This window comes from Dermacentor silvarum, chromosome 10 (assembly GCF_013339745.2).
Source record: "Dermacentor silvarum isolate Dsil-2018 chromosome 10, BIME_Dsil_1.4, whole genome shotgun sequence".
In the NCBI taxonomy this organism is placed as follows: domain Eukaryota; kingdom Metazoa; phylum Arthropoda; class Arachnida; order Ixodida; family Ixodidae; genus Dermacentor; species Dermacentor silvarum.
This window is the reverse complement of record NC_051163.1, coordinates 148,775,641-148,789,294: the sequence shown is the minus strand read 5'-3', so window position 1 is coordinate 148,789,294 and position 13,654 is coordinate 148,775,641. Positions and strand designations below refer to the sequence as shown.

The 13,654-nt window shown below is 46.8% G+C and overlaps 1 protein-coding gene across 1 annotated transcript in view; it reads right to left on the bottom strand.

The window, feature by feature from the left end:
* The window catches only part of LOC119431906 (protein piccolo-like), a 208,062-nt gene that overhangs the window by 41,598 nt on the left and 152,810 nt on the right, over nucleotides 1–13,654 (bottom strand). The window contains 5 exon segments of the mRNA XM_037699348.2: nucleotides 884–1,290; nucleotides 4,940–5,107; nucleotides 7,851–7,993; nucleotides 7,995–8,089; nucleotides 12,434–12,650. Coding sequence (XP_037555276.2) covers nucleotides 884–1,290; nucleotides 4,940–5,107; nucleotides 7,851–7,993; nucleotides 7,995–8,089; nucleotides 12,434–12,650 — 1,030 coding nt within the window.

Here is a 13,654-nt window from a genome sequence, read left to right as displayed (position 1 = left end):
CATTGGGCGATCAGTCGTCACTACAAGCAGGTATCAGGTTGCGTGGAGTCATTCGCGGGCACTCGGAAGAGGTCTGCTAGCGATCGCCGCGAAAGATCGCACTCGTCAGACTTCCAACGAACACATCTCAGCGGCCCAGTCGCATAGCCTCGACAGCAGCGAATCAGTACCCGTATGGTGCACGCTGCATAGGCACGCTCATGCCCGAGCAGACGGATGTTCCGGCCAGATACAGACTTAACGTACAGCGATTGTTCGTCCAGACGTTCTCGGTGTTATAAGCATGCATTACGGCAATGTCACGACTATCGTGAGGAATGTTGACGAAAAATGACCATAATGGTGGAATGATTGATTAGGACGTTATGATGATGATGATGACGCCAAAAGCAGCGCGACATCTCACACGTTGGCAACACTATACCGAATCTAGGGTACACGGATTTGAGGGTGTACAGGTGGGCATCATAATATAGTGTGAGACAGGCCTAGTTGGTATTCTCTATTGATACGACCAGCGTAAAAGCAGACACGAAACACAGAAAATAGGTGACGAGTACAAGCGCTTGTCTTCGTCGCCTCTTTATTGGTGTTTCGTGTCTGCTTTTTGCGTTGGTCGCATCAATAGGGAATCATAGGTCGAGATACATATTTTCTGGCTAATTATTTTTTCCAAGGAAATGTTTTGATAATAAACGTGCTTATGGTGGCTGCGAGAAGTCCTACAAGAATTGGAAAAAAAAGCACTCCTCCACAGCTATCAAACTGATGTAATAGTTCAGCAGAAACCCGCTAGGTGGAGAGAAGTAATTATCATTTTCCTTATAGCTATCGAATTGTTGTAGAACTTAACTGCTTCGAGCTTGTAAGGTACGGCACTCACGCATCGAGTCCATGGACGAACTCCGGATGAGGTCGTCGGGTGGCAGTTCCTGGGACTGGCTGCGTCCCGCGCCCCCTGCGCCCCTGGACAGCGGTAGCCATTCGGGGGTGTCCCTGAGGGGCGACCTGTCGAGGGGTAGCTGCAACTCTCCCAGAAAGGCGTTCGTGCCGACGGGCCGGTGGTCCCACACCGTCAGGTCCAGGAACAGGCCCTCCAGCGACTCGAGAGAGCTGAACACGAACGTCTTGTTCCACTCCGGACTGGTCACAGGCTCCGATATGGGCGTCTTCATGGCCGGACCGCGCAGGCCCGAGCCGGGCTCGTGCAGTCGCAGCTTGACGTACGAACGTCGAGGAGGCAGCCCACGTGCGCCCAGCACGGTAACCTCCAAGTCGGTGCCGTCGTACCTGACATTGATAAGCGGGATGAACAAATGACCATTATCCTCCTAAGACCCCTTGTACGATACATTGGGCATTGCCTCCAACATCTCTTTTCTTCGAAATTCACACGGAAGTGATTATGCAAAATATTCATTCTGGGTTTGAAGTACAGCACATGTGTACCTGTAAAGAAGTGGCTTACTCGTATATTGTCATCCGCTTTCGAGAAATTTGACACTGAATTGATCTAAACCTCTGCGTCGTCCCAGTCGGCCGAAATCAACCTTGAGGTGTGTCTCGAAATCACTGAGATTGAAGGAAAATACCGGACGCGACAGCAACGTGGCAATGTACTGCACGTAGTTCTATTTTCATCTCTTAGTTTAAGCGATGAAATGCAGTTTTTACTATAGCAAACATGAAGAGGTGATGGAGATAGTTATTTTTTACACGTGCATGGAGGCACAGCTTTTGGCATCTTACCATGGTACTTAAAATCTTAAAATTGTTTTTCAAGCTCATAACATAACAGTATACAATAAAAACAACCTTGAAGAACGATTATATCCCAAAGTTGTGTTCGGATATCAGGAGGCTATTATTTCTGACAGACGTAACGCCTGGTTGCGGACTTCTTTGTCGGCTCGGGACTCCTGGACTAGAAGCGGTCACTTGTGTAAACAGAGCACTTATGAGGGAGTGGTCCACTCCTTCCAAGTTGCCATGGCCGCTTGTAATATACGGTTGCAATCTGTGCGTCTTAATCACTCTCAGAAGGTTGGCATACCCAAAATTGCCACATAGTGTGCAATATAAGACAGTTACATAATCACTCTTACTTTCACCTGCTACTTCGAAATAATGCAACCAGCTTCCAGGGTCTGTGACAAGCATCAGTGGCCCCACACATTTCAAAACTGCACTACTAACTCTGTTTTGATTACCTGGTCTGTAACCATTGTGCTATTTCCTTAAAAAGATAAACTTGCATGCATGCTTCAGTAGTTTGTGAATAACTCTGTATTTTTTGTTCATACTTATTTTGTTCTTGTGTTTTTTTCGTGTATTTTTGAATTGCTTGTGTATTCTTCTGTATTACGCATTTACAATGATTGTTTGATCTCATGTTAGCATATTAATTTACGATTTGCCTGTTTCCTTTTATACATGCATACCTTATCACCCCTCCTCATTGTAATATGCTTATGCAACTTGAGGACAAAAAGACAATTAATATGGTAACGCTGAGAGGGCAATGTTTTCGGAAAGAGAAGTGGTGGAACACTCCTACAAGGTTTGTCTGTTTGAAGGATAGGCTCCGCACTGCAGGCAGGTCAGTAAGCCTCGGTCTCTGTTAATAAAACTATTATTTTTTTGTATTGTATTGTGTGGTGATAGCCGTATGTTTGAGCTTCCCGCTTGAGTGAGGCTTCCTCTCTTGAAAGCGTGTAGGATGGTGAGTGTGCCTTTGGAGGAAAGTAGATGTGGTCCCTCCCAAGCTTTAAAACATTAAAATTTGTTGCGTAGCTTGGTAAAGTTTATTTCTAGCAAGCGTGTAGTAGTCTTGCAATGCTACCAGCGACGGGTAAGAATTAACATTGCTGGGATAGAGGCTGGACGAGTTGGTAATTTTGCTGCGAGAAATGCAACGACAAGCACAGCAAACAAAAAGGCTGAACATTGCCGGACAAAGCCTGGTCTAAGCTGGGTCTGGCTTTGTCGACGATACAAAACAGCAGTAACAGTCGTACTCATGTTGATGTGGTGGCACTATACCAACGCCGGTGGATTGACCAGGAATCGGTTAGCAGAAACATAAGTAATTGTAATATATATAAATAAAGAATAAATAAATAGGGATAATAAGAAAGATGGACCTAACTTTACGTCGTCGTCTACTACTTTCGGCGTTCTGTTTACCGCAGCGCATTTATACCAACAACGCCGTCATAAACTCGCCCAAGCTACCCCTTCAGGATTTATGGTCGAATGAGAACCGTTAGCGGTAAGACACCACGCGAAGGAGATTAACAATGGACGAACAAAAAAACCTCAGCCCAGACGAAACGTTCCCTTAAGGGTACTTATCCTTAAGTATTCGTGTTCTGTCGCTTTGTTGTTTCTTTTCTCTTTCTTTCTTTTTTTCTTCCTATACCTTCCCTTTTAAGTGTTTCTATCCCCTTCTCTCTAAAGAGAAGGTAAGCGTTGTGCCAATTTTGGTGACAGTTACCAACTTCCTCTTTCCCATATTTCCCCCTGTGTCCAATGTATAACTATATTTAAACCAAATAATAACAATCTATGCATGCCTTTGTGGGGAAGTTGTCAAGGGCTTCGGTTTCCCTTGTTTGCTTATACTCTTGATCGATTTGTCTCCATCCTTCCACGACCTGTCTGTCTTGTTCGGATACACTAAGGAGAGGAATGCGTATACAGCACCAGACGCCCAACAGAACGGCTTAATATCGCCACGCGTGGTGCAACTGGCAGCGCAGCCAAATCTCGGAAAGGAACATGAAGCAACAGGTAGAAAGCGGAGAAAATGTCTAGCACGGAACAAGCTGCATATCACTTTGGTTTACAGAGAAGATTTTGGTTAGCATTTTTTATTATTATTTCGTTTCAGGACATTTATACAATTGACAGAAAGAGAGAGAAAACAAAGAGAAGAGCAGGCAGTGAACCGGTGCGGGGGTGGGGGACGGCGCACCGACAGGGGCACGACGCCGGCCTATAGTCTTCAGCAAGAAGGGGAGACAGACACATGGAAATGGCAGATAGGAAACAAGGAAGGAAAGAGGGAAAAAATGACGATGTGACAGATTACAAAGGCTAAAATAAAACAACGAGAAAGATGCCACAGAAAATGCCAAACAAAACAAAACAAAACGAAACATGCTAAAACATTTCAAAACGACAGTGCAGGTTAGAAAATCTCTGCCTGACGGAGCAGTCTGCAGGGATAGTTTACGAGCATCGATCAATGGTCATAGCCTTCTCCCATCGCGAATTTAAGAAACCACTCTGTGTCAGTGCTGAAACCAGTTATCGGCGCTGAAAATATGTAAGGGGAGCGCCAGTGGTTTGAAACCAAGGCGAGGCAGACGCGCAACTGCATGCAGCGTGAAGCCACCTGTATACAGAAGAACATCTCTTGTAATTTATTGTAACATTTATTTTAACATTTGGAGCTCGCTTGAGCTTCATCTCTAAGAGTGGAACGCGATAGCATTCAAAGGTCCCCGGCTGCTTAACAGGCCTCCCGGCAATTGCAGCTTTCTTTTTTTCTCCAACTTCGCCTACGTGCGCGGCTGCCGATGAGGCGAGCGCCATCTGTATGGTGGTTTTGCAAGGAACCAACCACGGTGCGCCGCTGTTACGAATGGTAGAAATGCTGGAAAATGGGCTTGCGGTTGAGTTTCCGCGTAACAGAATTACGTTTCCCGTACTTTCAAATTACAATCCGACGCTGTCACGTCTGTAGGTTGTGCTTAAGTCGTACATTACGATTTTTCCGACACGTTTTACTTTGAGAAATTCAATTAGTTCAGTAACGCCTACGCACCACGCGGAGGGTTTTCGTGGTTCCGGGTGAATGAATGAATGAATGAATGAATGAATGAATGAATGAATGAATGAATGAATGAATGAATGAATGAACCAACATCCTCACCACAGGCGGACGCCGAGCTCCCCTTGGACGTGCGCCTTGTTGCAGATCTCGTCGGGCGTCTTCGGCAGTTTGCGGCGGGTGGCCGCCCCTTCACCGCCGCCCATGGAACAGGTGGACGACTTGCGCGACGGGATGTTGCCCGTGGACGCGCGAAGCTCGCGGTTGCTCCTGCGCCATTTTTTTTAGTACACCTATTAGCAACCGGGGCCGGCCTTCTTCTGAAGGCATACACACTTTCTCGGCAGCGACGACAACGCTGTATACACGAGCATCGAACATGGCCGCAGCAACCGGATGACGAACCCGCTACCTTGTGCCTAACAGCTGACTGCCATACCCACTGCTGCCTGCTCCAAAGTTCCAGTGTATTAATTTTAGCACTGCTAGCGCAGCTGCGTTTCATTTGATTGATTTATTCATTGATTAGTTTGTTGATTGATTGAGTTTAGCATAATAAAGCTTCACTGGGACAATAGGAGAAGCCGTATAGGTGAATGCTCCGAATTAATTTTTTTAACATGTTCGTTAAGCAGATATATCTATCAGAGCGTTAACGGTACGTGTCATTTAACCGCTCAAGGACTGTGGCACGGCGCAAATTCATACGCCGGCGTACTCTAAACGCGTACACGCATTTTTGGCGCCTCGCTGTATATTTCGGGATACTATTCCGGCGTAATATTTCGGCATAATCATTTGCCACTACGCACGCGTGCCTGCCTCGTTTAATGCTCGCGCAACCGAGGTGGTCTATATAGACCCACGTGAAGCCTATTTGATGAAGGGAAGTGAGTAAACGTCCACAGTGAAAATATATATTTCTCCTTCGACAGCACAAATGTTGGCTCGACCTCGGGCATGACATTGTCCAAGTTCGACGATCAAAGTTACACGAGAAAAGGCAGCGATAATAATAATAAAAAGGAGAACCCGCGTCCGCGTAGCATACGGTATTGCAGACGGCTTTATGACCGTCTGCTTCCTTGCGTTGCTTTGATCGCCGCCCCAAGAGAGCGATGTAGGACCGACTGGCGTCGAGGTGTACTTTCCACACAAAAGAGCCATAGGCGGCCGAGTCGAAATAAGGCTGGGTGTTGCGCCAGAAAGCCGTAAATCGTTTAACACTCTTCGGCTCTTATGGTAGACCTGAACATGGTTGGGTCTTCCACTGGTCAGCCAGGGAACCGCGTATTGACGCTCCGCAGACGGTTTATGTCCTCGAAACTTCGCTTTATGCTCGGTGTTTTCTTTCTGATCTATATCTATATATGTGTAGTTCGCAGGCGTTCACCAACGAGTCTTATTTCAGGGGCGGGAGGCACTCAGGTTCTTGCTGTTGTTGTGGAGGTGATGTAGACGCGCCGTATACTATAACTTCCTCGATTCCACGTTTAAAGCTGGCCAATCGAGTAATTCTATTTTACATTGCATATTGCACTTTGGTGAAAGCATCGGATAGAATATTCGCATCAATCTTGCTAGTCTATTAGTAATAAAAACAGATGCGTTAAACTGCGTTCACTATTGTCGTCTAGCTTATGATAGAATTTAATTCTCGACCAACGTGCGCCGAAATCCAAACGTTTCAGGGAAAAAAAGAAATGGATGAGTCAGGTACCTTCTAGTGGAAGCAGGAGAGGGGGGGGGGGCATATCTGTGTTTTTTAATGCAATAGCATTTCGATGGCTGTGCAGACTTGCGTAATACACTGTGCCGTCGATGCGCGTGCGCAAAACGTGGACACCAAACACGTTCGGAAGATAAACTCAAGCGTTTCGTCAAGCCTCCGGAATTTTTAAAATGCTCTGGGAAGTACATCGGTGTTCCAGTTACCACTTTCTCAAAAGCCTCCCTGAGGCGCAGGAAGTTATCAACTGTAACGCCATCTATCTGCGCAACGCCCAATGTCCAGCTTTGTCAATGTCCTAGTCCTAGAAGAGCTGGGGTTCAATGCCGACCAGAGGGTGAACTGGTTAGTGGTTGAGATAAGCAAGACACGTTTGAAGATAAAAGGAAGTATGGCAGGTATTGGGGGCGGGTTAGTCACAGACATAGGTAACTTGGGTAACTTCACGAGATAAAATCAGGTAGTCAAGGTGCTGGATCACGATGTAGTGGCACGCAAGTAGCTTACAAAGGCTAGGTGACTACTTGTCCCCAGTTCGATTTAAAGGGAATTCCGTTAGGGATAATCATCATCCTTATCATTGCCATCCACATTACCGGTAAGCGTATATTGAGAATCTAGAATGCACAGCGCCTTAGCAACCGCATTTGAACGCGACTGGCTGAAACGCCCCTGCCAGCGCTCTGATGTCACGCCTGAGGATTATTGCCTGTGCGTGTCGCCCACGATAGGTTAGGTTAGGTTAGGTTAGGTTAGGTTAGGTTAGGCTAGGCTAGGCTACGTTAGGTTAGGCTAGGCTACGTTAGGTTAAGTTATGTTCGGCTAGGTTAGGTTAGCGTAAAAGGCGTTAGGTAGACCGGCGTACTCTATCATCAAAGCGGTTGCAAAGGGCGTCGAGCGTCGTCAGCGGCGTTTCATCCGAACGCGTTCAACCGCAGTCGCTAAGGCGCTGTGCCATCCAAATTTTCAATGAATGCTGCCGGTAACCCGGTTTTCTGCAAAGAATAAAACGTTCACGGACGGGCTAAACTTTTCTCTAACAAGCGTGGTGGTTATTGAGCAGAGAAAGTATCCATAATGCAAAGAAGGTAGGGCGTGCAAACACGGACACAAGAGAGGAGAAGTGGGCCACACAGACGCCGTGTACAGACGTCCGTGTTGTCCACTTCTCTCCTCTTGTGTCCGTGTCTTGCACGCCTTACCTTTTTTGCATTATAAATCCTTACCAACTAGCTCAGCTTTCTGTCGTTCTAAGAGAAAGTATCAACGCGTGGGGGAGCTCACATCTTCCGGCCGGTCTCGACGACCAGCTCGACGCTGTGCGGCGACTTGTCGAGGATGGCGCACACTTCCTCGTACGAGCGGTCGACGAGCGAGGTGCCGTTCCACTCGAGGATGACGTCGCCCTGCTTGAGGCCGGCCAGGTCAGGCCGACGAGCCGGCCAGCACCCACGCCACCGCGGCGTACAGGTGGCCGTCCGGGGCCTTCTTGCCGCCCATCACCCGCATTCCAAACCCTCGGGCTGCAACGGGGTTGTAACACGGGCGAAGGGGAGAAATAATGCTGCAATTCCATCTCTACAGCCGTTAGACAAAGACATCAGTTCATTTACGCACACCGGTGTACAGTGTGGTGGGTATGGCAGGGCAATATATGGATAACGGCAGCTTGACTGGTTCCACCTACGCGAGAACTACGGCAGCAAACGTGGCAAGATGTATGTTACACTGATTGTGAAAGTACTAAGGAAAACATACGACAAAAGGAGAAATTTAGGAACTTAGAAATGTAGCAAAAGGAGAAAGAATGCGTGCCTGTCAGGCAAGACGTATTGCGAGCATTTACAAGAAAATTTGCAGTGAATTAGGATACTGATTTGGGCTACTTGATCTAAGTTCGTGACGCGAAAGCAGCGCGCAGCGGCGAAGTATGGGAAAACAGGTGCGTGGTTATGGTTTAATACTTTTTTCTCCCAACCCCACACGTATTTATCCACACTTCCGTGCTTTGCGCCGCATTCACGTTATGAACATTTCAAGTAATGTACTGGGGTACGCTTTGGTCTGTTAATTTGCAGTTGTTAAATGTTCTTGTTATGCAGTAGGAGAGCATTCGAAGGCCATATCTTGTGCGCCCGCGAGATTACCCGCGATAATCTCGCGCAGCCAAGCAGCAAGCATCGCGTACCCGGTTAAAGGATGTGAGACAATTGGATTAAAAGCACACTAAATAGCAGCACTAAATTATTTTATACCGGTGAATAATTCTTTCAAAGCACTGTTTCATTGACTTTGTGGGAAGCGGTTCATTATTATATACCAGTGAAAATAAGTGTCACGCTTTCCTTATTAAAATTTGGCACCGAACGTGAGTAGGACGTTATGGATATTCCAACGTATTTCCTTGTATTTGGGACACGTTGGCGCAGGAACTGTTTTCGAAACTTACTGGTGTGAATCATTGGTTTTCTAACCTTTAAGAGCCGGAAAGAAACTAAAAAAATGCATGAATAAAATTACATTGTTTTAAATCACTTATCCGAATAACATTCTTTTTTTTTTTGCAGATGCGAAATTTATATACCACGGGGGTAATAAATTCAGAACTTGTGGCTGAAAATACAAAATAACAAGAACCATTTACGTTTACTAGAGATGTCAGAGTAGATAGGTGTTCACTGCTTCCGTCGCAACTAGTCGATGCTACAGGTACATTTCAGAGCGAGCATTTTTTTAGAAAGACTAGCAAATGCGAAGATCAAAGTTCTGAAGGAGTGGCTCGCGCCAATTGTTGCTTTCCTATGATAATTTATAAACACGATACCGGGTAATGTCCCACGCCACAAGCTTGTTACCTTGCGGACATTATTGCCAGTGTTGCTTCGACTTTTGCAGCAGACAATGCACCGCCTTGTTGGACGTTTTTCCCCTGCTGTAGACGGGATAAAGTCCACAAAGCGTGGTGCCGTCATACTTGAGTAAGGCATGCTTCTAAAGAACGTGCGAGCTTGAGGGGGGCAGCAACACGCGACTAGCAGCCGCCATTTCTGAAATATCTGCTTCACGAACGCAGTGCCGTAGGTGCCTTAGATGCCAAAGAGGAAACTCGCCAGGACGTCGATAAGACGAGGCTGGCCCGTTACCAGAATTTAGAAACAGTGCCCGAAAACGTGTATGAAAACGTGGGTTGTCACAGACAGTACAGTACAGGACAGTAGAGAGAAAACGTGGTTGGCAGTTTTTGTAAAAAAAAAAGTGTACTCGAATGAGACTTGTTTACGGCACTTAATGAGCTAAAAATGCAATGCAGTTCTAATTTGCGGATAAACAATCAACTATAGAGCGTAGAGCAGACGCCGTCATAATCTACGACGTCATGCCCAGATGATACAGACACTTCACTTCAGGGAGGCATCGTTACGGTCTTTCGTTACCACCTGTTTTCTGACTTATATCAAGCGTCCTCAAGTAATCATCATCATCATCATCATCATCAGCCTATATTTATGTCCACTGCAGGACGAAGGTTCTCCCTGCGATCTCCAATTACTCCTGTCTTGTGCTAGCGTATTCCAACTTGCACCTGCGAATTTCCTAACTTCATCATCCCACCTGACTTTCTGCCGTCCTCGACTGCGTTTCCCTTCTCTTGGTATCCATTCTGTAACCCTAATGGTCCACCGGTTATCTATCCTACGCATTACATGGCCTGCCCAGCTCCATTTCTTCCACTTAATGTCAACTAGAATATCGTCTACCCCCGTTTGTTCTCTGATCCACACCGCTCTCTTCCTGTCTCTTAACGTTACTCCTAAGATTTTTCGTTCCATCGCTCTTTGTGCGGTTCTTAACTTGTTCTCGAGCTTCTTTGTTAACCTCCGAGTTTCTGCCCCATATGTTAGCACCGGTAGAATGCAATGATTGTACACTTTTCTTTTCAATGACAGTGGTAAGCTCCCAGTCAGGATTTGGCAATGCCTGCCGTATGCACTCCAACCCAATTATATTCTTCTGTAAATTTCTTTCTCGTGATCAGGGTCCCCTGTGAGTAACTGACCTAGATAAACGTACTCCTTTACAGACTCTAGAGGCTGACTGGCGATCCTGAATTCTTGTTCCCTTGCTAGGCTATTGAACATTATCTTTGTCTTCTGCATATTCATCTTCAACCCAATTCTTACACTTTCTCGATTGAGGTCCTCAATCATTTCTTGTAATTCGTCTCCATTGTTGCTCAATAGGACAATGTCATCTGCAAACCAAAGGTTGCTGAGATATTCGCCGTTGATCCTCACTCCTAATCCTTCCCCGTCTAAGAGCTTGAATACTTCTAAGCATGCAGTGAATAGCATCGGAGAGATTGTGTCTCCTTGCCTGACCCCTTTCTTGATAGAACGTGCACTTTATTGGAGAAGCGCAATTTACTAATACAGTTAAACCTAAATGTCCTCTTTAGAGTCACTTTTTCAGCTGTATTAGTAAATTACCTTTCTATTATAACAAAACAACCTCACACGCGCCCTGAAAGGACGTTCATCAGGCCACGAAATGTGAAAACGAAATACGCGCGATGACGTAGCCCTTAAGCTCCCGCATTACTTTGTCCTGGCGTCATGGATATTTGTGAAGTATCCTACAGTGTACAGTAAAACCTTGTTATATGGAAGTTGAAGGGGGAGCCGTAATTGGTTCGTTATATCCAGTGTTGCGCGTACTCTGCTGTGAATCTCTATAGGGATCTCAAGGGGAATTTCACTTACTTCGTTATGTCCATGATTTCGTTGATACCGTTTCGGTATGCCGAGGTTTGACTGTAGTTAATTCTATATCGGTAAAGAACTTCATTTCATTCTAAATGAGCCAAACATTCTGCGACCTTTGAGAACTGTTTCTGTGCCTATGCAGCCCAACTACTAAGAAATGTACAGCGAAGTCCGTCATGTCATACTGATGTGACGACGCGGACATTTCCTCACAAAATTCAATAAAGTTTCGTCTGACGATTACTATGTGCACTCATTAACCTCTTGCTGTCAAATGAATTAAGACAAAGTTTGGAACGAACAGTCTATACACACTGATAAAGTGTTGATGTCCCTTTAAAGTGGAACGAGCTGATGCCTCGGTAAATCCGGTGCTAACCACTAGACCTCTACGAGGCAATGCCCATCATGCTTGACAAGGCTAAGGAAGCATTTGCTCTGTATTAATGCGAAAGCATTATACGCCCCATTATGCGAAAATCTGGCGGCGGCGTCGGCGACGGTACCGAAAATGGCCGATGGCGCAAAGAGTAAAAACACGTCAACGATGCTCGAATTGTCGCCAAATTTCTCGGGAAGTTTCGTGAAACGGAGTAAATTAATGACTCTGAAAAGAAAATCTGGTACGTTTCGGTCTGGGTGAGAATCTAACACGGACCTCCGAGATTCGAGACTAACACGCTTCCCCGGACGCCACGGCGGCTCCACAGTTCTGGCTGACTAAACGTGTGCCTAGTGCGTGCGTGATTGATTGCACACGTCACGTCGCAGCCATCTGGCTGACTAAAGGTTTTACCAAAGGGACTATAATGCTTTCGCGTTCCCACACGTGAGCAGTCTTAACTGTGTTCGCTGAACTTTTTGTTTTCTTCTGTCACAGTTGCTAATATTTATACGACGGGGTGAGTTTTAAACCAGGCCGTTGGCCTCCGCTACAACGGCAACGAGTATGCTGCACAAGTTGCTACAAGGGATAGAAACTTACATTCCCGAAGACACAACCGCATATACGTTTCACCGCAGTTTGACATTCGCTATGGCGCGTTCGGTTAAGATGGTGGTTTCCATGCGGCAGAATAAACGTTCGCTACTACTACTACTCACTCCTCGCGCCTGTGTCGGCGGGGTCCCTCTGCAGGAGGACTCTCTTGCGCAGGGGTGTGGGCGGCGGTCCCTGCGAGTCGACGTCGTCGATGACGATCTTGATGTTGTCCCCCTCGGGAGCAGAGGCCCTCCGCTCGGGTTTGCCCAGTTCCTCGCGGGGCAGGTCCAGCGAGTGAGTGCTGCCGGTGCCGTGGGGGGCGCCCGGAAACAGGCACAGCTGCGCATGCGCACGGCAGGTCATGGCAGGTATCTACGAGCAAGCGACGAAATACTCGAGAGAGAGATCTCTCACAACGTTGTTGCTATTGTGTACGGCACCGGTGTGGCATCAAAACTGCGATGCGCAGTTATCGTCACTGTAGCTGCTACATTACGTTAAAGAAGAAGTCATTTTCTGTCACCGGTACGAGGATGTTTACGCCACAGACCGTAAGTGCTAACACTTTAGTTTCGTCGCTGCTAGAGCGAACGAGGGTTGGCCAATGGAAAGCCGTTGGCACAGCAGTGATTGCCGATGGAGGCAAAATGTAAAAACGCCCGTGTGCTTGCGTTGTAGTGCACGTTAAAGAACCCCAGGTGGTCAAAATTAATCCGGAGCCCTCCACTACGGTGTGCCCCATAATCAGAACTGGTTTTGGCACGTAAAACCCCAGAAAGGAAAGGAAGGATGCCGAAATCAAGCGGGATTATATGCATTTTGGACGCCGTTGCGTCATAAGCAAGTCTTGAGAAAATATAATATCGATGGTTTGCGGCGGTGTGATCGCTTTCGTCATGTAGGAGGACCACTATCACGACTATGCCGATCTTCAGAAGCCGAGCTCCAGAACCGTCGGGAAAGCTTCGCATTCGTGAAACACGTGGCGTCACGTGAAATGCGGTTATAACCTTATAACAGACGCCAGCGCTGAGCTTTAGCTGTCATACTGAGTGGCACAGTTATATGCTGACGGCCTGTAATTGTACAACGTAAAGTAGAGCGGCTGATGAGAGGTGACACTAAGGTTATTGGCTGCGTAGACGGTCTCAGCCTAACATGGGTTGCCGGCAGTGGCTCCGGCCGAGTGCTTTCGTTCTGCTGTAACGGCTAGACCAGCCTATAGTCACGCGTCATCACGCAAGAGGTGGACGAGCAAACGGATAAAAACACGGTGAAAGTTTGCGCTGCTAAGCTTGTCACAATATATACGGTGGACGTCCGCTTCATCCGACGACCTCAAG